Source organism: Pseudopodoces humilis, chromosome 3 (assembly GCF_049639895.1).
Source record: "Pseudopodoces humilis isolate 2021_Gansu_Grassland_sample_001 chromosome 3, ASM4963989v1, whole genome shotgun sequence".
Lineage (NCBI taxonomy): Eukaryota > Metazoa > Chordata > Aves > Passeriformes > Paridae > Pseudopodoces > Pseudopodoces humilis.
In genome coordinates this window covers 71,402,688-71,429,568 of record NC_142202.1, presented here as the reverse complement: position 1 = coordinate 71,429,568, position 26,881 = coordinate 71,402,688, and the positions used below count along the sequence as shown (strand labels likewise).

At 36.4% G+C, this 26,881-nt stretch overlaps 1 protein-coding gene across 3 annotated transcripts in view; it reads right to left on the bottom strand.

Annotated features, from left to right (window-relative positions):
* Nucleotides 1-4,606: 4,606 nt before the first annotated feature.
* HACE1 (HECT domain and ankyrin repeat containing E3 ubiquitin protein ligase 1) overlaps nucleotides 4,607-26,881 on the bottom strand; it is a 49,127-nt gene continuing 26,852 nt past the window's right edge. For all 3 annotated transcript variants that reach the window (XM_005518234.2, XM_005518235.2, XM_014263306.2), the window contains 12 exons: nucleotides 25,963-26,031; nucleotides 25,236-25,323; nucleotides 23,900-24,011; nucleotides 23,720-23,817; nucleotides 23,448-23,535; nucleotides 22,689-22,838; nucleotides 17,586-17,782; nucleotides 12,751-12,882; nucleotides 11,947-12,045; nucleotides 11,567-11,637; nucleotides 5,968-6,081; nucleotides 4,607-5,524 (listed from right to left, as the gene is read on the bottom strand). In XM_005518234.2, the coding sequence (XP_005518291.1) occupies nucleotides 5,422-5,524; nucleotides 5,968-6,081; nucleotides 11,567-11,637; nucleotides 11,947-12,045; nucleotides 12,751-12,882; nucleotides 17,586-17,782; nucleotides 22,689-22,838; nucleotides 23,448-23,535; nucleotides 23,720-23,817; nucleotides 23,900-24,011; nucleotides 25,236-25,323; nucleotides 25,963-26,031 (1,321 nt within the window). In that variant the 3' untranslated portion in view covers nucleotides 4,607-5,421. The remainder of the gene's footprint in view (nucleotides 5,525-5,967; nucleotides 6,082-11,566; nucleotides 11,638-11,946; nucleotides 12,046-12,750; nucleotides 12,883-17,585; nucleotides 17,783-22,688; nucleotides 22,839-23,447; nucleotides 23,536-23,719; nucleotides 23,818-23,899; nucleotides 24,012-25,235; nucleotides 25,324-25,962; nucleotides 26,032-26,881) is intronic.

Here is a 26,881-nt window from a genome sequence, read left to right as displayed (position 1 = left end):
GTAGCATCAAACAAAGAAAATCCACCATGCTCCAGGAACCCTCCTGGCTGAGTCCAACCAGTCTTCCCAGTCTCAGTGGCAGCAGACTGCAGCCTTCAGACCAGGCAGGGAAGAAAAAAGGATCATATCTCTAGGAGGCCCAGGCACTTTTCCCATCTGCCAGCTGAATGACATATCTGTTCTCAAAACACCCTGTTATTCCACATTTATACTCAGGACATGACTCACCTCTTTTCTGAAGATACTCTTCACCTTCAGAAGTGTGCCTCTACCATTTATTTCCGCTTTTTTCTTGCTTATGGTCCCGCACTTAAGAGCATCACTAATATGTCAAACAAATCAAGGGTAAAGCACAGCAGTTGTCTCCAGGCCACCTCTCCAGACCCAATCTAATACAAAATTTAGATTCCCCATAGTACAATAGCATCTTTTAGCTGACATACACCAAAAAGCCATGCTGTCGTAACAATCACAGGCATCCAAATACCAATCAATAGCTGCATCACTTTGTAGCAATAAAGACAGCAATTAGAAGAATTAATCTAAAATAGTGCTTATACATTGACCTAAATACATCAGAATAAACTTACCAGCACAGAAAAGCTGTCTATTAGATACCTGTGAAATCTTTGCCCTATGCATGCTAACTAGTATCATTCTTCAAGGTATTTGGTTTTCTTTCCAATCCATGTCATTTGGACTACACCAAAGGTGTTTTTATATACTGGACAGCACTAGGGTTCAGTTTCCTTTTACCAGGGGTTATAAATTTGACTAGACAACTACAATTGCTTTTTAATCTAAGCAAACTGGTATGTCAGAGGCAATCAGTATGGCAAAGCTATCCCAGGAGTATCCTAATAATCCCAATGAATCACTTGGCGTTGTATGAAACTGGATAGTTGAACTCTTGGCACAGAATGTCACAAGCACTTAATGCAGCAAGTATATGCAGCTGCAAACAGAGAGCTCAGGGACACTTCCTTCACAGTGTTTGTACTCCTGTTCAACTTCTGCTCTTTTGGCATTAAACAGTTTCCAGTCATAGTAGTGTATTTTATTTTTTTAAAACAATTTTTAAAACAACTTAAAACAAATTAAAAAAATTCAAAATTTTAAAACAATGTTTTAAAACAATTTTTTTTTAAAACAATTGGAAAAGCCTGACACAAATTTAGGGATGTTATTTGCTATTCCTACCAATACATTACAATCAGAGAAAAAGATCAGGAAAAATCTGAGAGGGCTCTGATATAAGAGAAAATCTATCAATATAAGGTAGTTAATAAAAAAAGGAGACCAAAGTGTTTCCAATGAGAGACTTTTTGACACACAGATGATTGACAGACAAATGACATGGATTTCAGAGGAAATATTTCAGTGGCCCACAGCAGCCCTTCATAGTGGTGTTTTGAGCCTAATCCATAGCATTTCAAACATATTAAGTGAGCATTTAAAAAATAATGTTCTCCAACTAAATTATATGCCATTTATGGAAAGGCATGCAATAATGCCATTTTTAAACCCAAGCTAAAGGTGCAGTCTATCTCAATTCCATTTTTATTAATATATTCTATTAGTTTGAATTACATGCAGGTTTTTAAAACTGAAACTAGAAATATTGCTTTACGCACATAATTAGAAATCTTTCAATCTACCGAACTGCACAGAGCTATTTTCAAATTGAACTAGCCAGTAATTAACCTAAGTCAGTAACCTCACACTAGGTTTCCTTATGTGGTGTGATTCCTGCTGCCTCTTGACAGCTAGCCCCACAGAAGTACATTAACTCTGTTAGTATCCCTAGAGTGCAAAAATGTTGTTGAATTGACACGTGTGTCTATAAAACATGTATCACAGTCTCTTGTCTATCTATCTTATCTCTTGTGTGTATGATTATCTATAGTAAGTCTGGATAAAAACAGATGTTCTGACTTGAAAAGCACTTATCTTTATAACTCAAGAATCCCTGAGGAGGTTTAATCTAGTTGATTTAAAGCTTTGGTTCTTAGCATCAATTTAGTAGTTTGCTGATTTTACTTCTTAGCCAGACAAATGTTCTTCTATGGACATGCTGAAAGTTCTCCATAATAACAGCTGCATAAATTACTGACTTGCCCATAATTTCTAAAGCACTGTTTATCCTAATATTTTTTCTATTATGCACGTGAAACTCTTCAAGTATCTGGAAAATTCAGGCCAACCACCATCTTTCTCTCACTCCATTTTCCATCTTACTTGACTATGGAACATACAGTAGAAGTCATTAAGCTGCATTTCACAGTTTATGGTTTTAATGGTTTTGCAACATTAGATGCACAACACATTTTCAACCATCAAAAACTAGGCTTTGCTATCTAACATTTCATAAAGATAATAAAAGCTAATGAGCACTCATGATCCATGATCTGGCAAGACATCTGTTCTGTTCTTTCCAAAATAAAACATTCACCCTGCCTTGTTCCGGCACAGTGGGAGAGAACAGATATAAACCAATTAACCATTCTAAACTATAAGCTATATTAAGTTATAGTTTCTCTACAGGCTTTTCATACCCTGTTGCTAATACGGCACAGGTGTCCTAAAATCAGTCTTTCAATGAAGTAATTAAATCCTCCTAACTTCAAATGGTCAGCTGCAGTCAACAGCATTGTTCAGCCCCAGCAGGAAAAAACCCTGTTCAAAACAAGCAATAACAAGGTTGATGTTATACCAAGAGTCCAGTATCAACTACTCTCCTCCCATTATCTACATATTTACATGTTTTCTTGTGACAGAAGGATTTTAGAGGAATTTCATTCTGATCTGTTAGGGGGGTAAGTAGTGCAAACATTACAAGAAACCCTAAAAGATATATCATAGGGGACATGACTAAGGTGGGGCAGAGGAAACAAGAATAACCTGCTTTACCACTGTGAGGCTGTAACAGGGAGATCTATCATAGGAAACTGTTAAGAACATTAAAACTCTACTCTCCTTTACATTTCAAAACCAGCTGCCAAGCATGTTAGGTGAACTGCTTGAGACCAAATTCATCTTGTTATCACCCACAGTATAATACAGAAGTGGAAAAAAAATATTTCTTTCTTGTCTTCATTCAGCCTTGCAGTACAACTTCTTTTGAACACTGCAGCAGCATGCAATGTTTTGGCTTCCTGGAAACTGCTGTATGTTACTTATTGTAAATAAAACATATGAAAGGGAAAAAAAATCACAGATTGCATAGCAGTTAATGAACATTATTTACAGTAAAACCTTAGATAAAGACAAAAATCCCAGTTTACATAAAGAAAACAAATACCCAATGCCTGACAAATACCTTTTAATGCTCAAAACAATGTCCTCCTATCCATCTACCTTGCAGAAGCACATAATATAATAAGCAATAGAACCAGGGAACCAAGCACAGCCCAGCTGTGCAAGAAAGCAAAGTATTTTTATTAAACTTAAGTTTCAAGTATTCAAGTAGCCTAAGCTTCCTCAAGTATGCCAAAGAACAGCACCTTGCCACTGACTGAAGCAACAGCCAAGCAGCTTTCCCTGGATTGTTCTGCTCAGAGTGTGCTCTTTCCACTAACTAAAACTAGTATTCTCATGTTGCAACCACAGACTCTGCCTCAGAATTTAAACCAACATTTATACACATGTATAACGTTCACAAAGAAACAAAAAGGAAATTAAGCTAGTAAATTCATATATAAAGCTTAGTCCAGAGGAACATTATCGTGGCAAGATGGTCCATGGATTTCTTTCTCACTCCCCCAGAGAGGTTATGTATGCTTTAGATAAATAAAATCTGAAAAAAACCCAGCACTAAATAAGCAGCCTAAATCAGCTGGTGAATTTAGGCTCCACATGTATTAGCACTTAGTGTAGGAAAACATTAAGGGATTAGCAGAAAACAGCTTCTGCTATGAACCTGAACCTTAAAATTTGTGAGTTTTGGTGGGTTTGCTATGACCAAATTAATTTGTGAACTCTTCAGATCCATAATATTCTTCTGTGATATTCTTCATATCATTTAAGCCTTGCAGACATAAATTTGATGCTCCTCCGTTAGCATTTAGTACATTTTTGGATCAATTTTTCCTGTCTAGTTTAATCTGGACAGAATCCAATTTGCATTCCCCAAGGCAAAAGCATGACAAGCAGGGATAACCAGATTAATTTACAAAGAAAGAAAAACATCCACAACTGAAAAAACATACCAACAACTACAAAAAAACATTCCTAGACTGAATCAAAACAGTAATGTAGGCCTACCCCAGAGTCCCTAAAAAAATGTTATGTAACAGTATCACCAACCCCAACATGTGCAGCTATTTATCAAATGTGCTGAGCTCTTGCTGTGTATTTTTGCATATAAGTGTAATATATTCTAATTCTATATAAATTTTGACATGAGATTCTATCATAATTTTGTCAGTTAACCTCATAAGCTCAATTTACTTCCTTGTGCATTTTTTTATGTCTATCCATATACTTTGACAGTGACTCCTCAAATACTGATTCCATGACAACTGAAATTATAAAAAGATTAATAAAATTTAGGTAGAAAAAAGAATAATCTGCCCACAGAGACACACACAAACTTGTCACATTCCAATTCTGGTTAAAATATTAAAATTTAATTAATACCTTTTGAACATACAATTATATGAAGGAAAGAGTAAAGGCATTCAAACAATGGATATAGATCTTAAACAATATTTACAAATTCTAAACTGCAAGTTGACTATAAAGTCACAAATACTTTAAATATTTAGTAGAATATAGTGTAAATTCTAATATAAACTAGATAAACTCAATCTGTTGGGTTTTTCCCATGATAACAGTCTAATCTTTACATATTATATACATCAGAATACTAAAAAGTTATAAAATTTTCTTTCTGTTACTCTGCAAAGAAATGGAAAATACATCAGCTCTGTCTTACTGTACAATATTCCAATTGAACTTTCTGTAGTGGTCTGCAAAAATAAATGGCACTTTCACATGCAACAAGGCATAAAGTACAACTCTTTCCATTTGCAGTATTCCATCTGAGTGCAAAGTAAACTGCAATGCAAATGTCATTCAACCACGTAGTTGGAAATCAAATGTAAACTGTGTGAAGATTCTCACAAACTTTCTCAGATTGAAGTAATAATGAAAAGCATGTAAACTGATTTCCATACAGACCTGTAATTTTAAAAAATGAAAATACAGCATACTGAGAAGTTTGTTATGATGGTATCAAAGCTACCTTGACAACACAATAATGGAGAGTAAGCTGATGATGCTGTGCCAGTTCAGAAGCCCAGCCATGCCAATGGGCTGCAGCATCTAAGATGCTTTTCTATTGACAGGTCCCAAAATTACTTCTGCCACTCAAGATTGCACATTTGCACATTAACAGTCAGATGGGTTTTCTAGACTTCTTTATGCCATTGTGTAACCATAGCTTCCACAGTGCAAGGCCACAAGAAGCCTGTCTTTCAGGATTTCTTTGCTTGGGTATTCAGGTAACTTGAGCATGTTGATACTGGAAAGAAAAAAAAAAAAAAAAAAGACAGCACAGTTCAGCAAAAAACTCAACAGTAAAGATTTCTGATTAAAACCCCTGAAGAGATCACATGTATGGAAGAAAATAAGCCTATGCAGACTTATAGTACCACTGAGCATCTGAATGTATTATAGGAAATTAAGTTGTTTTTTCACTTCAGTAAGTTGTAATATAGTAATTTAACTTTAATATTCATTTATTAATTTCACTACCTTTAATTAGACAAATTTGAGTTGCAAACAATGAGCAAACATAACATCATTTGGGATAAAACCCACCACTTTCATGTTGGAGAGTAAATACTGAAGAAACTGTTTAAAATTTTTTTGACCTTTTAATATTCTAAAGAACTATACTTTTGACTGTGACTGACATGAAAAAGCCCTGGTTTTAAGATATTCTAATGAGAACAGTTAACATACCATGTGCTTGATGTTGGTAAAAGATTTGCAGTATATGGTACAGCAGCAATAGTAAAATTTTGCAATCCGCTGCCACCCATTATATGGGCAAAGCCACCATGAGGCACCCTGGAACTGAGAAAATGTACAGAAATAAGAGCAGTGCAATAATGTTTTAAGGCAAAAAAATGTAATCTTTACATTGAAAATATCTCTTATTTAGGATTATTTGACAGTTACTAATACTTTTACTAAACTTCCCTTTTTCTTACTGATATCAAAATTCTCGTTGTTTAAAAACTTTTAAATTAAAAGACTGAATAACACATTAGTCCGCTTACAATAGGCATCATATTGTTTGACATTTAGGATAATTCTGCCTGCAAGAAGGACTCATTTCTATAACCAGTTTTTGTAGCAGAATATTCATAGAATTAGAACATTCTGAGTTGGAAAGGACCCACAAGGATTGAAATCCAGCTCCTAACTCTGCAGGGATCATACCCTGTGCCTGAGATTTCTGTCCAAGCCCTTCTTGAACTCTGTCAGGCTGGTGCTGTGACCACTTCCCTGGGGAGCCTGTTCCAGCACCCAACCACCTTCAGGGGGAAGAGCTTTTCCCTAACATCCAACCTAAACCTCCCTGACACAGCTTCACATAATTTCCTTGGGTCCTGTCTCTGGTCACCAGAGAAGAGATCAGTGCCTGCTCTTCCACTTCCCCTCCTGAGAAGCCGTAGACTGCAGTGAGGCCTCCAAGGTCCCCCCTCAGTCTCCTCCTCTCCAGGCTGAACAGACCAAGTGTACTCAGCCACTCTTCATACAGCTTCCCCTCAAGGCCCTTCACCACCTTCATGGCCCCTTTGGATGCTTTCTAACAGATTTATATCCTTCTTATATTGTGGCATTATCTCAGTTAGGACAAACATGTCTATTTATGTCTGAAGTTTAAGCTACATCACAAAACAGTTTGTTCTCTGATTACTATCTGTGGGACAAATAACCAAAGTGTCCTTGACATGTCTCTTCATTGACTACTTCAGACCAAATATTTCAAGTAACTAATGAAACCATTACATCAGTCATACTATAGCCCAATGACACGCTAGGGCAAAACTAGAACAAGCTAAAAAAAAACCACTAGCATCTTCAGGAATGCAATCTCACTTAATCATATTACTCTTTTTTATTCCTTTTACCAACATATTATTCAATGATTACTCCAGGTGTAAATGGGCATTTTACCCATTAGCCCATTGTTCAGACACCCTCTCTGTCATTCTAAACTAACAAATAGAAAAAAAATCAGATATTCACATGTTTTCATAATATCAACTTAAGCTGATATACACTACAAGATAACATCTTGCTATCACAGCCCTTACATGCAAAAGGACCTCAACCCCTCCCAAAATACACTATAATGAAAGGACAAAGAAGTCGAATGCATTAGGAACAATGTCACCAGTATGTCCTTTCTCTGTACTTGGGGGGGGAATACTCAGCTCCAAGCTCCCCACTATAGGAGTGACAAGCACATAATGCAGCAAGGCGAGTGAAGGGCCACAAAAATTGTGGGATTGGAGCACCTGACACAAGACAAAAGCAAGCTGAGACTGTTCAGCCTGGAGAAGTGAAAGCTCAGAGTAATCTGATCAATGTGTACAAATACTGAAGGAAAGGATAAATAAGATGATGCAGTGATCCCCACAGTTACAGTACAGGAGGCAATGGGCACAAACTGAAGTCTAGGAAATTTCCATTTAAACATAAGGAACACTTTTATACTGTGAGGTGGTCAAACACTAGTATAAATTGCCCAGAGATGATGAGAGGTCAGCATTCCAGGAGACACTCAAGACCTGTCTGGACAAGATCTTGAGCATTCAGCTGTAGCTGCCCCTGCTCTGAATACCATGTTGGACTTGACAATGAGATACATCAGTTGGTTAGAGCATGGTACTAATAATGTATGCCCTGTATGAACCATTCACTTAAGAATTGGACCTGATGATCCTAGTGAATCCCTTTCAAATCAGAATATTCTGTGAAAGTCTTAATCTCCAGAGGTCCCTTTCAATCTCAGCTATTCTGTGATTTTGTAGCTAGCAAAGAGAGCATCTGATAAAACAAAATAAACCTTCCAAAAATATGTAACAGCTGTTAGAATTCTGGATTACAGCTACCTATACTAAAAACAGTGCTCCTATATTCACCAAATCAAGTGACTGTAAAAGCCAGAAGCAAGTGTAGAAGAGAAGAAGTAATGTTTCCACTCACAGTAAAACTTCCCAGCGAAAATGCAGAAGTGTAATGGTTGCTGCTGCTGAATGTGAAGTATCTGGGACACAACTCACAGTAATATACCTTTTAGAAGTAGCTGTAGTATCCAACACATAAATGTGTATTACCTAGCTTAACGACAGCAATACTGAGCATAGTTCCAACACTGCTACACAAAATAGCCACTAAGGAGAGGAGTGCTGATTATTTGCAGCATATTATTTCTGACACAAATGGAATTGTGCTTACAGCAACCATTCAGGACAGGGGTAAAGATGGTACATCAGTACCCTTACACCATGGTTTTGGTTCACATTCTAATATAATCTTGCCTCCCCTGCAATGACTTTTTTTTCTCCCCTCTGAAAAACATCCCACATTCAAATCAGCAATGAAAGAGACCTAACTGCTGAAAATTTCTTTCATTCCACTATTATCTAAAAGTTTTTTTCAATGTAACTTATAATAATACTTCCCATATAACACGTCAAAATAGTAAAGCACAGTCAAAAGACTAAACATTCAAAAGGAAGAGATTGCTGCCAACTTGTGCCTCCAAGAATGAGCCTTCTCTCCAAGCAAAACACTGCCAATATAGTAGAGAAAACCTTCCAAATAGATGCAAAAAATATCACAATAGCTGTGAACAAGAACAACAATACAGTTTCATAGTTTTGGAAATTTCTACGTTTACATCTGAATCATGACTTTTCTATCTATTTTTCCACTGACAAGTTTTGCATAAATTTCCTTGGAATAAAAAAACTGTAGAAGAGATTTTAAGCTTATTTCCTTATGGTTTTTTATTCTTATGTGACAGTAGACACATATATCTTTCATATTTAACAAGTATGCTGATTTTTCCTTAAAGAGCATAAGCATATTGCTTATTACTCAACAAAAACTACAGTCCCCAAAGAAGTTCTATATAATCTTTACAGATGTAGAATACAAATAAAATACTTTATCATTTAGATTCTATCAAGCTGTCAACATCTCCTTCCAACTGCTCACTAAAAACTCCATCAGAAGTTGCCAGTGAAGAATTAACAATAAATTAGCCAAACACTATTATAAATACCAAACAGATCAAGAGGGGGAAAATAAGAAAAGCTTGTAGAATTGGCACTATCATCTCAAGCAGCTGTTAGCTAAGAAAGAATAAATGGCATCATAAGTGAACTTTCCAATCCCAAACATGAGCCACAGAAACATTCAGGCTTTTTCTTGAGTGTGTTAAGACCTCCAAATATGTTCAAGCTTTGCTCTTGACAGTTGCTTTACTATTAAAAATGTCTCAAAATTGGTATTAATGACAAATGCAAAGTTATCTCCACTGAAATTGCCAAAGCAAGACTTCATAAGGGAAAAAGAGAAAGAGATGTAAAAATGGGGGAAGAAGAAAAAAGGGAAAGTTTAAGAAATACTTAGGGAGGTCAGAGAAACACAGAAGACAATCAGAAATCTATTTTGCTTAATTCACTAGATTCATTTCATAGTCTTTGATTGGAAAGAAGAGTTCCACTTCACACATACACAAAAAATCAAATGAATGTACAAAATTAGATTACAAGATTAAATTACAAGATTAAAGGGAAATGGAGAAAAAAAAGACCTGTGAATGTAACCTGCCAACCAGTACCCATAGAAACAAATTCTTCACTAAGGCCTTAAAAACACCATAGTTTGAAAATCAGGTATACTTTTAATGTAAAATTTTACTTAAGATACCAGCCCAACTACCGTACTAGGCTCACAGAAAAGCCATTGTCTAAATCTTCCATTTAAAAGAAAGTAGGACTGTCTGGGGACTTATGTGCAAAAGTGCCAGTTGTATATCACTATTAGAGGTAACTTTCAAAAGTTAAATATTTATGGAAAAATATATTGCATTTCAAACACTAAAGGAAAAACAAAGGGTTCCTCCTAGCTGATACAGAAAAAAAAAAATCCTAAGCAGATTGTTTTTAAATTCCAGACCAGAATTCTTAAAGCCACACCAAAATTTCTTTTCTACTGACAAGAGAATGGGTAAGAACAAGACAGTAGGTGATTTGTGACCAAAATGAATGATGCTGATGCACATATTAATCAGACAGTGTAACTGTTTGCTTGATAGAAAGCGTCCCTTAGAAGAAGTATATTACCCTAAATGCCCTAAAAATACTGAATGCCACTTCAGTATCATTTAGAATGCTACAAGAAGCATTTGAAACACAACCTTACATTTTAAAGATCCTTATTTGCTCTCTAGATTTAGAAATGGAGCAGTCCACTAAAAATGAAAGACAAGCAGTTGGCATGCCATACATATGCAACTTCAGGAATCATTTCTTCAGAGAATAAAAAGATCAGTGTGCATACAACTAGCTTCTCAAATCATCCATGATCCCTAAAACCAAGGAAATTCATAATAAATTAAGTGAAACTAATAGAATTTGGAGAGAGGGCCATTTGATGATACATCCGTGACTGTGAAATTCCTTAATATAAAAGGTACTTTTGATGATCTTAATTTGTATTTTATCATTGCTTAACCACAAAAACTTACACACAAAAGGTCAACTACTCTACTAATCCCAGAAAATTAAGAGAACATCAAACTAAGAAGATGATGTGATCTCTGCCTGCTATCAGAAAAAGACTGGATTGCACAACTCAGGTGTCGCACTTATGTCTATGGATCCACTTTGCAAAATGTCTGTACCCAAAAGCTCATCAACTCACCCAGCTCACAGGGGCCTTTATTGCTAAAACATTCCCTCACTGCTCCCAAACCATAAGGGAAATAAAAGTGGCTTTCCCTAGAGAACAAATAGAATTTAGGACAGAAAACCTTTATAAAGCAGACTGCCTTCCATAAGCTTGCATCTTTACTTATCTTGACACACTGCACTAATCTTAAATTCAACTCAGTTTGAGAAGGCTATTCTGTGTACACCGACTGAAGTGATACCTACTTATCTCATATATTACAGCCTCAGCTGATTACTGAAAAAGCCAAGAGTCATATAAATATGCAACAGGAACAAGAATATAAAGCTCAGTTAAATTCACTACAGCCTTGTCAGAACAGCCTGGACAGCAACAAAGGCCTCTTACGAAGTAGTCAAGTACAATAAATATGTAATCAATCATTTTGCAGGCAACAGAGAGAGTAAAAGTACTAACAGACACTTTATCTGCTTTGATCAACTTACAGAAAAACCAGCATGCAAAACAGTTTCTAGATGATCTTTTATGGTCTCTCAAGTTGATCTTTTATGGTCTCACAAGTCTCTTGTCTTATTTCAGAGTATCTAGACAATGCATTTGTTCTTACAGAAGAGTCTCTCACCTGCCAGTAACAAACTGCAATAGTAACACTCTCTCTTCCTGAGTTAGCTCTTCCACCACGTCCCAGAACCACTAAATGACAAAGAAATTACTTTGTATTTTCCATTAAATACTTGTAGTACTTGAAAATACACTGATAAAACAATAAATTGAATATATGTGTTTTCTACTTAAATTATGGAATTTTTTGTACCAAATTCATACATAATTAAATTACTTAATGTAGAAATACCATAGAAAAAAACCTTCACAAATTTCAGCCAAAATAAGCTTCCATAAACACATAGATGTTGACAACAACAAAACCATATTTTTTGGATTAAATAGTCTACATTATTAAAAAAATAACAAAAAAGAAAACAAACAAATAAATAATTTTACCTGAATAACTTGGTCTCCTCTCTCATAGCCACTGGTGTATTCTGTATTTTTCAACCAGTCATTCACATCAATTTCTGGCATACCAGACAACAAAAGCTCCTTCAGAAGAAGCACATAGACTGTGATTAGTCCTCCTGACTAGCCACTTATTTCAAGAGTTTATGCTATTTAAAGAAGTAACGTTTTAAGAAGTAGAAAGCTTACAGTGCTTATTGCAATCTTATGAAACCCACGACTAAATTTTAATACATGAAGATTCTTGAATTCAGGTAACTTCACATGATCTGTTTAATTTAAGTATGCACTAGAAAGAGAAAAACTTATTGCCAAAGAACGTGAAAGAAAAAAAACTCTGAGTCTTGCCATGACTTCAGAGAAAATCTGAGATGTGTTGGTTACAGAAGATCAAACCACCAACAAAACTTTACTGGAATTTGACTCTGTGACTCAGAAAAAGTAGAGACAATAGACAGCATCTCCTTATTCTTAAAGGATTTCTGTCCTCCTCAAGGAAAACACGCAAAGACTTAAAGGCCACAACATGCTGATTCCATACTGAAACTACAAATTAAGGCATTTATTACTGCCATGTGAAGTTTCAGGAAGATGGTTATCCTGAGTAATTAGCAAAAGCAGGAATACACATAACGAGATCCCCATTGATAGATGCCCAGGAAGCAAAGCCAATGTGAAAGCTACAAAATCTTTATTTTGTGGTTACTGAGCTTTACTTCTACATCATTTACACTGCTGATGAAGTATGCTGAGCAAAGTGTTTAAAAGTACATAGGCATTTCTGCTTACCAGTTCATATTCATCAAAAAGTTGTATCAAAGATGGTGGAATGAACATATGGAAGCCTTGTAAAAAGGCATTTATCTGAGGCTGAATGGCTCTTGTCATTCTGAGCTCTGTCACAAGCTGGACATACTCAGCCTGCAACATAGAGAACAATATTAAGACAGACCCCAGCAGAACCACACAGTGCTCAAACAAACTCACACACACAAATGCAGTCCTCAATGCATCACAGATCTCTTCCACTCTAAGATGGTAAGAGTCCCTTTGCATTTTTACATGGAAGCAACCCAAAATAAGCCCCTTCTGCTCTTCTACCTTCATTTCTAAGACAATCCCAAAACAGAAGTGTTTGAATTGTTACATAAACCAATCAAAAAACAGGGACATCGGACTAAGATAAAGGAAGTAAATAAAACTTGTCATGCCCATGTACACATCTAGTACAACCTCCATAAAGCTCAACTAAGGCCATAAACACACCAGTGTTTGTAAGCAAAAATACTCTATTTAAGCAAACCGACATTACTCAGGAAAAAGGGCTAAGTTCTGAAGGCATATTTGTGAGCCAGAAAGCTTCCTTGCTTTCCCCCTGTCTCTGGAAGCCTAAAATAATACATAATAAAGCCTGCAGAGGTGAATAGTTTCAATAAGAATTTCAGGTTTTTTTAAGAAAGTCTTGAAAAATCTACTTAGTTTTTAAAAAATAAAAACAACCAGAAAACTATTTCCACCATAGCCAGGGAATAGACTATAACATGCCTTAGAGATCTGGGGGCTCCTTTCCCTTTAAAAGATGCCAGCCAGGAAAGGAATCCACCAGAATTTTGCTTTTGTTGAGAACACAAAAGCCTAGGTGGCGTTAATGGAAGAAGGCTTTTAGAAGAAGACAAGTGCCTTAGAAGGGAAAAGTGCCGACATTAAAATTCTATAAACATATTTCATCTACCCTGACCAAGTTGAATAAAGTTTATTTACTCAAGAAAATAGTTTTCTACTTGAAAACAAAATTTATTCCTAGATTATTTAAGGTACTCTGTTTAAAGAAATGCTTTGACTTTGTAATCATGATTTTTAATAAGAAAATCACGAAATGTATCTCCCAATTAAACCATCTCAACTATCAGCTTCCTTTAAGAAAACAATCTTACAAAATGCTACTTTAATTTTGAAATACTGCAACCTAAACTTTTAGGTCCTGAACCTGCACAAAAGCAATCAAGCATTTTTCCTTTCCTCCCTTTCAGAAAAAGAGAATGAAGTATGAAATATATCAAAACTTATATTTTTTTAAAGGCAGCTCCTTACAGATGTACAGAGGGGTTGTTTGCTTTGCAGTTGAAAAATACTTTTGAAAGCATTATCACCATTTCATTGGACTGAGAGAGCAATTAATTTGTGAAGTGCTCTGAAGAAGAGGAACATGACCTAATAATATCTTCAGCTGCAGTACTGCTCCCAAAAATCTAGTTTCAAGTCTAGAAGTCTCCCCAGGTTGCCTCTACTATCAGTGGAGCTGAAGACACCTCCCTTGTCAGAGGGCTGAGGGGCAGCCAAAGGAGATTAACTGCACTAGATAAAAGTCAGTCCGTGAACACAGAAGAAACCAGAAATTTTTGCAATACTGGGATTCAAAATACTGTTAACACTTGTCTTCAATGATCAGAAATGCACATTTTACATCTCAAACTGTTCTTATGTAAATTAGGCTACCCAGAAAAACAGGGTTGTGGAAAGTAAAATTTACAGCCTTATTTTGAAAAATCCATTTTTAAAAAAAAAATTACTTATTTTATGCAGGAAAAAAAAATACTACATTGAACACTTTAATTATGAGAGAAAGCAGTTGCTGTACTTTAGGTGTAAAAATAAATGCTTAAAATAGCCTGGAACAGCCGAGCATCCTGGCTATCAGCACTGGCATATGATGAAAGACCTGTAGCACAGAATTTACACAATACATGTCGGTAAACAACTTGGTCAATTTGTTTTGCTTTCTGTGCACTTCATTTACATTTTATTCCCCTCTGAAGCCTTAGGAGCACATTACAGAACAGGAATACCTACATCATTTCAGATCTACATATGTATTCCTACATAAAGTTATGATCCAGCCTTCTTTAGGGAAGGGAGACGTGATTAAAAACACATTAGACAGGCAACACAAATATAATGACAAAATCTTGTTTGGGTGAGGGGTTGTTCTGTATTTTACTTTGAGGTAAATAAAGCAGAGATCATGCTACCTTGATTTCACAATCCCATATACTGTGAGACAAGGATCAATGGTTATGATGATTTTCAGATTCAGAGAGCAGCTCCATTTTAAAGCTGCCTGGAAATAAAAATACCTACTGTTTTAGTGCCAAACAGAATGGCCAGTTCACAGACAGGTTCTGGGAAGATACAGAAAGCCACAGGATTGTGGAAATCTGCACCATTCTTTAACATAACATATAATCAAACTTTGACTAGGCCTAATTTCATTTTTTTCCTAAAAAGTACAAAGCTGAAAAATGATACACAGCAAAGAGCAAATTCAGGACAAAGCCTGACTTTTCCCTTTGAAGTCTCTCCATTAACATGACAAAAGGCATTTGAACCAAGTTATAACCATATTTCAGCTGGGCTACATGGACACAGCAATTGTAAGACACGAATATTTGCATCATCTAAATGCCCCACAATCATTCCCCTATTACACACTTGACATAAAAAAAGAAAATTACCCCATTCAAAGAAAATAACATTTTACAAATAGCTCTTACTACTAGTGCATTTAGTCTGTTTCAGTTTCCAATGAAAGAAAGGGACTGTTTGGGTGGTTTCTGTGCAGGGAGGAGCAAGGGTGTGCTTTATTTTGGTTTTGGCACAGGGGATTTTTTTGTGTATGTGTTTGTTGCTCAGGTTTTTCAAGGGATAAAGATTAATTCCTAATTTAATTTTAACAGGTAATCTGCTAAGTGTGCATACACAGCAAATACTTTCAGAAGCTGAATTTTCTTCTCCTAGAGACATAATAAATACAATGAGTTTTAAACAGTGATCCTTATTCCTTGGGTAAAGGCAGAAAAAAAACCCAACCTTTTCTCTCTTGCAGGAGAAAAAGGTATTTTTTTATTAAGTAGACACATTCCTATTTAAATTGATAGAACAGCTAAGCTAAAACATACTGCAAAACTATGTCACATTAAACAAACTGGGAAAAAAAAAAAAAAAAACTAAAATACAGATCTCCAATTTTCAGCAACTTGGCCAATTTTGCCAGTGAACAAAACAGTGCCATCCTACAGATTTTTTTTACTTCACATTTTGCAACTTCAAATTCAAAAAATGCATTAATATTAATAGTTCCAAAGCTACCACCAGAGCCAACTCTTTCTTAGCACCTTTCAAATTAAAGCTACACAAACTCTAGTCCCCTCCTGCCATTCTGACAATGGCTTGATGAGATGGAATGGAGGCATCTCAGCTACACATTTTCAATCACCCTTTCTAGACAGTGTCCCAGCTCTGAAGTTAAGAGAGCAAATTAAGCTGGTAACAGGTAGTACCCCCATGTGGGCAAACTTCTAGTTTTATGCTAATTGAAAACAGGTTTTAAATAGTTGTTATGAAACTACAATTTATGTTAAATACATCTTTTACATATACTGAGAAGCTAAATATATACTAGTGTAAGTATGTAATAGTATATGTACTATTCCATACTAGAATATACTGACCAGATGCACTAATCTACATCCTTGCCTTCTCCAATAGATAATAAAAAAACTAAGCATCCACTACCTTTGCAATTACACTTGTTTTATCATCTGTATTCTTCCACAAATGACTGTATTGCAGGAATCAGTGCAGAATTAGGCTAATAATATGTATTCCTGCTATTGGAATGACACTGTGCCTTAATGAAAATGAGGATTAAGGCTACAAGAATCCAGTACCAATTGCTCCAACACAAACTGCAACAAAGGCTGACACCAAGCGGCTGCTCTCCAGTGCAGCAGCTGCTGACACCACTCCTGAAGCCAAATGCTTACTGAGCACAGAGAACAGGCTCAGCCAGCCCAACACAAATGGAAATCAGAACACAAAGCAGACATCAGGACCAAGGGTCAATGTTACAAAAAAACTGCAGGTCTACCCGTGACACTCCTGCAGTGTAAACTCAGAACTGTTTAGTCAGTAACTGCAGGATTCAATTAGACTTGTGTTTATCATAATTTCTAGACGATTTTCAAAATCTGGCTGTGTTTTCCCACATTTCTTTTTTTTTTTTTTTTTAATTAATGCTGCAGAGGAAGTGGGGGCTTTTCAACCTGCTAAAGTAAATTCAAAAAGCAGGTTATTTCCATACACACCAAGTGCCTTGCAAATGGTTGAAAAAGCTTCCTGCAGACTTTTATTCTGTCCATTACCTGCACGTTAATTTGAGCAATCCAGTGCTATAGACTGGCCTAGCAGGCAGCACACTTTGAAACATTACCTATAATTTCATGTTTAGCAACTGCTACTGTTCTACATTCTTGGTGTATATATGCAAGACATAACTTTAGGAGTATTTGTAACTTTTAAAATAAATCCTTCATTTAAATTGATCCTATTTCCCTTCCACAGTTCTGGCAGAAAGAAGAACCTCTAATCAGAACTTTTTTAAAGATTTTAAGTAGTACTGTTTCTGTAACATGCTAACCTAGAAAAAGGGGAAAGAGTGTTGGCAACTTGAATTTTTTTTATGTTTTCTTCAAAACAGGTATACCATTCATCCTTCCAGTTATTCAGAAAGTCAGTCCAATGGCTTTTCCTATACTATCATCTTGTGAATAAACCTGTACACTCACCTTGTTTTCCTGTGTAACAAGTATACCTGCACCCCCTGGCTTCAATGGCACTTCTTCCATTGCTCCAAAGACATCGGTCTCAACAGAGAAGGTCAGCTCTAAACCCAGATCACTGATATCATTATCTAAAATCCACTGCAAGTTCTTTGCATACTCTGGATCAATAGATGCTACATCCTGATAATTTACAGGTATGCCTAGGAAAAAAATCAAAGAAAGAGACAAAACTGCTCAAATAAATGGGATAAAGCAAAAAGGGTTCTGACTTAATATGTGGTAGAAGATTGCCCTCTATAGAGAAACCAGAATAATGCAGTAATAAGAAAAGGGAAAAAGGGATGCACTGTTGTGAACTACAGCAGAACTGTGCAGCTGTATTTTTAAAATACTACAGAATCAAGTTTCCTCTATATGTTTTTCCTCCTAGTGAAGCAAATGACATAACTCTCAGGCAAAACCAATTTGCATAATTTTAGTTCACTAATGGATTTCAGTAAAAGCATCTACTTATTCTGAACACAAAATGCTAAATGTTTCCTACAAAGTCTTAAAGTTTTCCACCTACATTTTAGAAACACAAGTACCATATTTTCTATAACAGCACCTTTTCACCCAGAGCATTACATGGCGGGGGGGGGGGGGGGGGGGGGGGGGGGGAAGACAATTTTAAACAATCTTTCTGTACTCAGAAAACTCTCATTACCCTTCAGTGTTCTTTTTAATCATATTTGAAATGAGATCTATTACACAGTTTAGACCTATTATTATAGGAATTTTACATTTCCAATTAAACTTGCAAGTCATTTAGAAGCATTAAAAGGAGATTTTCTACAAATCTGACTTTTATCCAGGTACAGATACATGTAAATGCCTATTTTCAAACCCCTTCACAGGCATGGCACTCAAGCACATTTGAGCAAATGGGCCTGGAACAAACTGACCCTAGTTTACAAGAGAGCTACCCTCTTCACAAGAAAGCAGACCTTGACTATTTTAACTCTGGCATGATAGATACTTCAACTCTACCAACACAGACACAATATCTGGGGAAAGGGGCAGGGGGTGAGGGTAGCAGTAGGTTTAGAGAACAGCAAGCTATTTGGAAATACTGCCCTTGCTTCACCATCTTCCCTGCATTGTGCAGTGTCATAAGGATGCCTATTAGTAGAAGCCTTAGCACACTATGGACTGTGGATGCAGTACCCCACAGAAACACAAAATTCAAAGGTTAGCAGCCACTGCAAAACATCCAAGTGTAAAAAGTACTATAATATTTCCCAGGAAGAGCTGACAAGTGCTGAAAGGGTGTGTGTATATAGCTCTAAGGCATTGTTTTTCAAATAAAATCAAGCAACACTCCAGTTCAAGATAGGGATAGATAACTTACTAATTAAATATCACTGTCATGTCGCTCAAAACAAATCTAACAGCTGTCTAGTAGTGTCCAAAGGACTTTCACTTTTGCCAACTAGCAAGCATATGTGCATTTGACACACGAAACGTGGAAATAATGATGTGGGGAAAGACTGAAAAGTAGGAATCACAGACTCCTCCTTTAGAGAAGAAACTCAACAAGTGTTATGATGAGAGTAAAATCATAGCCAGCATGTTGTGAGACCAAAGCACTAAGCTCAGTCATTTGGTTGTCAGATATTTTACCAATGAATGGACTCAAGCAGGCAGTTATAAAAAAATTCCATCAGATTTATCATGACAAAATTTGAATCCCACAAAATACTATCTTTCTCTTGTATGCCCTTGAGACCCCTGTAGTTTGAAAAGGAAGAGAAATCTAGCATAGCATAATTGTGAGAAGCAAGTATTTCTGTGCAACACAGAACTTCAAAGAGATACTACAGGTAAGCTCTGAGACAAGCTCATTAATTATTCAAGGTTTTAAGGCCTCCAGTTCAAAATACACTGACCCAGAAATTAATTTTCACTTTTGTTTATGCCATTTCAAGGACTACTTTCTATTTGAGAGTGGAATGTAAGAGTAGATAGAACAGTTAAGAATTTATCTGCTGTCTTTATAAGCTGGAGATGGAAGTTTCCTTTTACAAACAGGAAAGTAACCTTATCTGTAAAGAAATACAAAGTAACTGGAAAACAGCACTAGAGAAACCATCCGCTCCTCCCCCGTTTAAGCAGAAGGCTGATAGATAAGAAGTATGAGAAAAATAAACCTAAGAGGTCTTACTAATTTCTGCCTGTATTTCTCCCTGTGCCACATCTGGAATAGAATGCAGCGTTAATAAACATGCAGACCTATGGAACAATGTTTGGTTTCACAGAACACACACACACAAAAAAAAAAAAATCATGCACACTACATACCTAATACCTTATAAAGCACATTAGTTATGTGTTAGCTGAGTCATCACATAAGTTAATGATCTTTCCTCACTACCAGATATTGTTGCAGGAAGCTCTCAACTCACCACAGTGGAAAAAGGTGTGCACCCACCCAAGACTCAAAGAAATGTATGAACATTTGGTCATACAGGTTTCAGCTTCCAATTAAGGCACTTCCACATCATGTCTGTTGACTAAAAAGAAGAGTTTCTGAAAGAGATTCACAGTGTTCCTCAGATACAGAAGGGCTTAGCACACAACTGGTGGTTTCAGTGCCATCAGCAGATGCATATACTTTCCCTACAGAAAACAAGGATCTCAGTGCAAGGTGAGAAACCAAAGGAGTGAAAACAGACTCCAAGAAGATTTCAAACTCCTTTACTTAAGGCCTAACAAGGAGTTGAAGGGAATTTCTATGTCAGTAACCAGATAACTTGTATTTGGCATGAACAAGAGCTAGCAAAAATAAAACAAATCCACTCAGGAGCACCCACTGCTGCGCAACTGATTCCTTAAACAAGAAGATAGGAGATGTGCAAAGCTGATGGAAAAGGCCTTGGCAAGGTTTAAATAAATCACGGCGACTGAGGCAGAAAAAGCAACTACTTTGAGAAGCAGAGGTGTAATTTTTCCAGTTCTTTGTCTCTGATTAAGTAATAAGAAGTGATAAAGCTCTTGATCTTAAACAAGTTGAATGTGTATAAACCTCTATAAAGTTCTAGGATACCTGTAAAACAGAATGTTGGAATGACAAGACCTTATTAAGACCAGTTAGACCTTATTAACAGAGACTAATGACTGCTGCTTGGTTTGCAATAGTTATTCTAGCAAAGTAAAAAAAAAAAAAGTAATGGATCATCTTGTCAATTCAGAAACCAATAAATCAAGCATATCATCACTAACAGTCATTTCCAAAAGAGGTGACAAGATCAACATTTCACTATTCTCAAGGTAACATGGAACAGCAGAAAAATAAGATTTTCTTTTTTGTGAATACATCACAAGGAGATTAGACCGTGTTATTCATAGCAATGAAAGCAGCGTGGCCAGCAGATCAAAGGCAATGATTCTCTCCCTCTACCTCACACTCAAGACACCCCATCTGGAGCACTGCATCCAGCTCTGAAGCCCCAACATAAGGACACAGACCTGTTGGAGCAAGTCCAGAAGAGGTTACAATGATGATCAGATGGCTGAAGCACCTCTCCTATGAAAACTGAAGGCTGGACTTGTTTCAGCCTGGAGAAGAGAAAGCTCCAGGGAGACCTTCAAACAGCCTTCCAGTACCAGAAGGCATCCTACAAAAGAGCTGGAGAGGGACTTTTGACACAGGCAAGTAGTGACAGGACAAAGGGGAATGGTTTAAATCTGAAAGACAGTAAGTTTAGATTAGATATTAGGAAGGATTTCTTTACTTGGGGGTGATGAGGCAATGGAACAGGTCGCCCAGTCCTTCCATCCCTGCAAGTGTTCCAAGATGAAGCTGTACAGGGCTTTGAGCAACCTGGTCTAGAGGAAGGTGTCTCTGCACAAGGTATCTAAGGTATCTTCAAACCCAAATCATTCATGATTCATCTACTCACTCTAAATGTCAGAGGCCAAGGCTTAAGTCAGCACCAAACTGTGCCATGCAATGATATCTCTGCTTTAGAACCACCCTTCTGTGTGAAGATCAATGGCTAGGGGTGACTGATGAAGCACTGCCAACATTGTGCTGCTGCAGACTGGCTGCGCTCCACTGGCTCCTGCCCAGCATACTCACTCTCCTGCCACAGAAAGTAGTACTGAGGGAGAGAAGTAAAATATGCTCCTCTATGCTTCCTGAAGAAGATCTCGACAAAGAAAACTGAGCCTGCACCTTCAATGAACAGCAAGTGTTCTCTGAACACTTTCAGGGAAGATAAACAGTAAACTTAACTGAAGTTAAGAGTTAATCTGTCCTGGACTCAGCAAGTATGACAGGAAGACTGATTACAGAAAACCATTAAGCTATCTTATACTTCAAAGATTAGTGATCGAACACAAAGAAAATTCTGCATGCAACAGCAAATGAATTTATGTACTTGAAGGAGTAACAAGAATGCAAAAGGAAATCATCTTCTTTCAAGAGAAGTGTTTAAATGACAATGCAGAAGAGGGGCATCTTGTTCAGCAACCAAGATTCACAAAGGTTCTTAAAGAGCAGAGAAGAGCCCTAGACCACAGCTACTACCAGCAAACAGAAGTTATCCTCTACTAAAACGGCTACATTTCTATAAACACATCTGTCCAAGCTTCTTGAATGCTACAGTAAAAGCACATGAACTAACTTCTCTCATTAAGGAGACAGGATGAACCTAAAACACTACTTTGGAAAGTAAGTAGTATTTGTTGGAGTCAGCAGACAGAGAGGTTTTCAACAGCAGGGTTTCAATTTTTTAAAAACCGCTGCACAAGTGAAGAACTTCAGACATGATCAAGAATGCCTAATAGATTTTTGCCAGAGCTCACAAGAATTCTCAACTTTAAGCTAACTAGGGAACAATTATTTTCATTTCTCAAGAATGACACTACTCAGAAGAGCAAATAAACTTCACAACTGTGATGCAAAGAATTGTTGGGAATCCGAGGTACGTGAAAGACTAGCAAGATATTAATTTCCACGGCTTTTTCACTTTTAACATACACATACACAAAAGTAAAAAAGGGAAAGGTTTACTACTCAGACAACTGTTGTGACTAATAAGCAGGATTCTAATAAAACCATACCAAGAATATGTTTGTAGAATGACCTTGTGAAGTAGATGTTCACCAGCTGCCTGTGATTCAGAGCCAGCCCCAGGATCTGGCCTGCAAAACGAAAGTAGTTCAAATGATCCGGATTTACAGAAGAGTTGCTGTTCGGCTGGAAAGTTGTTCCTATAAAACAAAAACATTATCACGTTCCATTATTTTCTTTATTTTAAATTAAGCTTTTATTTATCAAACACACTAAGCATCTGAAAACATTGCAAGAGTTTTATCTTGGGATTTTGAAAGTCTGTTTGAGGTATTTTGTTTACAGAAAAAAGGTGTCAGAAAGAAATGTCTTAGAATGTAATGACATCTTATTACAATGATACTGCTAATCCACTCTCCAAGGCACTGTTCTGAAATAATTATCAGCAAAAGGGTAATTACCAACTGCTAAATTTGGTCCTCCATTTTACTATATTGCTACATATATATGTTTCACTCACTCTAATAGGCTTTGGTTCTATCAACTTGTGAACATGCTCAAAAGGAAGGACGAGAATATATCTACTTTCTTTCACCTGTCTCCAGCCAGACGTAGGCAGGAGACAGTCCATTCCTAGTCTCCTTGGAGAAGACTACTTTGAACAGGCAGAACCTCTCCTTTTAGCTTTCATGAAATAATCTGTGCCTCAAAAAACCAGATTTTTTTGTATTATAAAAATGCTTTTATAAAAAATTACACCCTACACCTAGGAGAAAAAAAAAAAAAAAAAAAAAAAGGCAGAGACATACCATCCGCTGACTGGGTAAATAAGGCATAATCTGGGTTAACTATTTCACTGGATAAAATATCAAACCATTCACGCACCACACCCTGTCCCTGCATGTCAAGAGAATAAAAGGTATTAGTACACAAAACTTTCACTCAATAGTTATGCTGAGTAACCACATATTTATTTTAAAGTAATTTTAAAGTGGGCTTTAGTTCAAAATCACACTTGTGAATGAGAATTAATATTTCCATATGAAAATGCCATAAAAGAAAACCATGCACTTTTACCCACCATGCCTTCTTCTCCATGAAATCTCACAGCGATCCCCTGCTTTAATTTCGCACAGTTTGCTTTAGACACAACTTCACAGCTACTCCTAAAAATAGAATCTAAACACAAAATACAAATTATTTTTTTAACCTTCATTCATTATCTTTCAAAGACACACTAATTCCATTTAGAACACAATACCTCTGTGAACCAAAAGTATGTCATTTTCACTGACAGGCCTGTGCACCATGTCTGAATCTGGCTGCCCGGCGTGCAGATGTTCATAGAACCATTCACAGCGATCTTTAAATGGCTACAAAACAAGGTGCAAACCATATCATACACATGCATTCCTATGAAAAATTCCTCTCCCATAAGCAAATGGTTATGCATAATTCTGAATTGATTTTTGAGATGTGTAGAGTTACCCCAACATGCTATACAGTATTTTAGGAAGAAGAAAGGACTAGACATGCGCTTGAGTGGTTGCTGAAGTTGAGTCTGCAGAAAGACTGGACCAACAGCTGTCCAGAAATAGCTACTGAAGTTTTCCACGGAAGAGAAAAACAGCACAAAACTTTTTACAGGTTAGGGGAGAGCATGAATGAACTTAGATAAGAAATAAAGTCACTGGTTTCTGTAAAACTACTGATAATCAACCACAGAAGCACAAGTAATATGAACCAGCCCTATTTGCAGTAAGGTTCACTGGCAATACAGAACATCCCAAAGGAATGAGAAACCTTACAAAGCAATTCCTAGGTTAGAAAGTTCTAACTTATTTGACTCAGTATTTATATAGACATTTTGCAGCTCTTTCAAGACAGATATGACACAAGTATGGCCGTTCTCATCCCCTGCAGTTCATAGCACGTGCATGAGTTGATCTAACAAACAGCTCTCGGGGTCTCCTCATTATTCATTCATACGTAGTAAATTTCACAAACACACATCATAATGAAAGAATGAATAAACAGTACACCAACACCGTGTCCCAGAAATGAAACTGGATTAATAAAAGCATTTTATCTTTAAAAATAAAAGCACAGTATGGTTCACAACTAAGGAAATAAAGCTGTTGGAACAGACAAGAAGACAACATGATGTTCCACTATAGGAGTTGCCACCAATTATGACCAAATCAATTAATAGTGATGTATTTATCCTCTGGTTTGTCTCAAAATATAAGTCATTTAGGGGGAGGTAAAGCATTTTAAAGCTCAATCTATTAGATGTGCACAAACCAATTTAGAAACAGAAATTTCATTCTTTAACCAAAAGTTAAACTTGTAAGACACATCCAACACTGGTTATCTCAAATAGACTCACTCATGTATTTTAGAGAATTATGAATACAGAAATCTGGCTGCCATGTCTGTTAAATATGGTATTTCCACATTATATATTCAGAAGCACTAGAGGCCATGTTTAGTTCTTTCACCCTCCCAAAATGGATTTTCTTTAAGTATTATTTTTTTTAAAAAAACACCCTTTGTAAAATCACAGAAGTTGTAACTAAGCAGCTCCTGACATTTACCTGAGCTTTTATGATGTGCATAAATCTGGACATTAGTTCGGGACACTCCAGAAGAAAATGAAAGTGATCAAAAATTATTTTGGGATTTCTGAAAGAAAAACAGGTTAGAAGCCTGTTAGAGATTGAATAATAATGTTTTGTGATGCAAAAAGTCTACATAAAGAAGCAACGCAATTAATCTTAGACAAGTTTCAAGATTATATTTTATCACTTTTTCCTAATTGTTTTTCCTAACAGCTTATATTACCTCATCTGTTAAACATGGGAGGATTAGAAGCAGCTCGCCACACAGAAGGAAGGTTATAAACCTGGCAGTCCCAGAGAAATGCTGGAAACAGCCAACTGTACAAAGATGGTTTGTACTCCTTTAAGTCGTTACACATTTGAGGAAGAATGAAGATTTTCATCTACCTTAAAAGGGAAGGCCTTATTTGGAACAAATATAAGGAAAGAATCCATTCATCAAATTATTCTGTTGCTCTGTGAAATAGATTTCGTTCACGAATCTTACAAATAGATCACTTAAATATGCAGAAGAGTTAATTTAAGTCTGAGCTCTGAATCATTAATCTACACTCCCTTAAGTTCAGCAAGACCATTAAATTGCATATTGTTCATATATCACAGCAACAATCTAAAAATAAAACTCAGTAAGAAGAAAAAAATTAGTTATTGCCAGGGAGGAACAGAGGGAAGGATTACAAGGCCCATATTTATTGAAGCTTACCGGTTAACAAAACACTTAAGGACATCATCATGTTTACAAACAAATTCTATAAAACGAGGTGACGTCATCCTGTTCAAAAATCATAAGATGTTTTTGGTTAGTGCAACTGAAACTAATTTGAATTACACAAATTGTTGGGTTTTTTTTAAATAAATACTACACAAATAGAAACTGACACTGTTTAGCTAAATTAAACTAAATATTCAACAGCATTAAGACCTCATATTGAACTAACTGTTACTGATCCGTTACTGAACTAACAGAAAAGGCAAAAATGTTAATAATCAGTCATCTTCCAGAACATCCACAGAAAATGGATGCCCCAGACAAATATTACTGGCCAATTTGAAAGCTTTTATCCAACTCAATTTGGCAGAGAAAGAAAAGCTCTTATGGTGATTAGGAATAACCAAAAGTTGTCATGTAGTGGGGCCCTTGCTTCTAGATTCCTCAGGAAGCTTGTAATGCCATCATACTTGCCCAATCTTCTACTCATGAGGGCCAAAGTCACAAATATAAACCATAACAATCTTGGACAGACCAGGACCTCAGTTACAAGTGGTCACAGTTGTTTCCTTTTTTAAACCAGACCTCAATGATATTAGGTTTATCTAAATTGAACTGCATGTTCCACACAAAACTACATGTCTGTCAGCCTGGGACAGGATTCCAAGTGAGCATTACTTTGAACTCTCCTTGCTATAAATAATATAGTCAAATAAGTTTTGCCCCAGCCATCATCCACAAAGATAACTCACTGTTTTTTTCTTCTGCGCTTATAGCTCTTCTTGCTGAATAATCACATTAAATTCAAGGTTAATTTTACATTAAGAACCAACAGCAAATACAGCTAAGTTTCATATACTACCTATGAGTATACTACATGATTACCAAGAGCTATTACACATTCAATACAAAA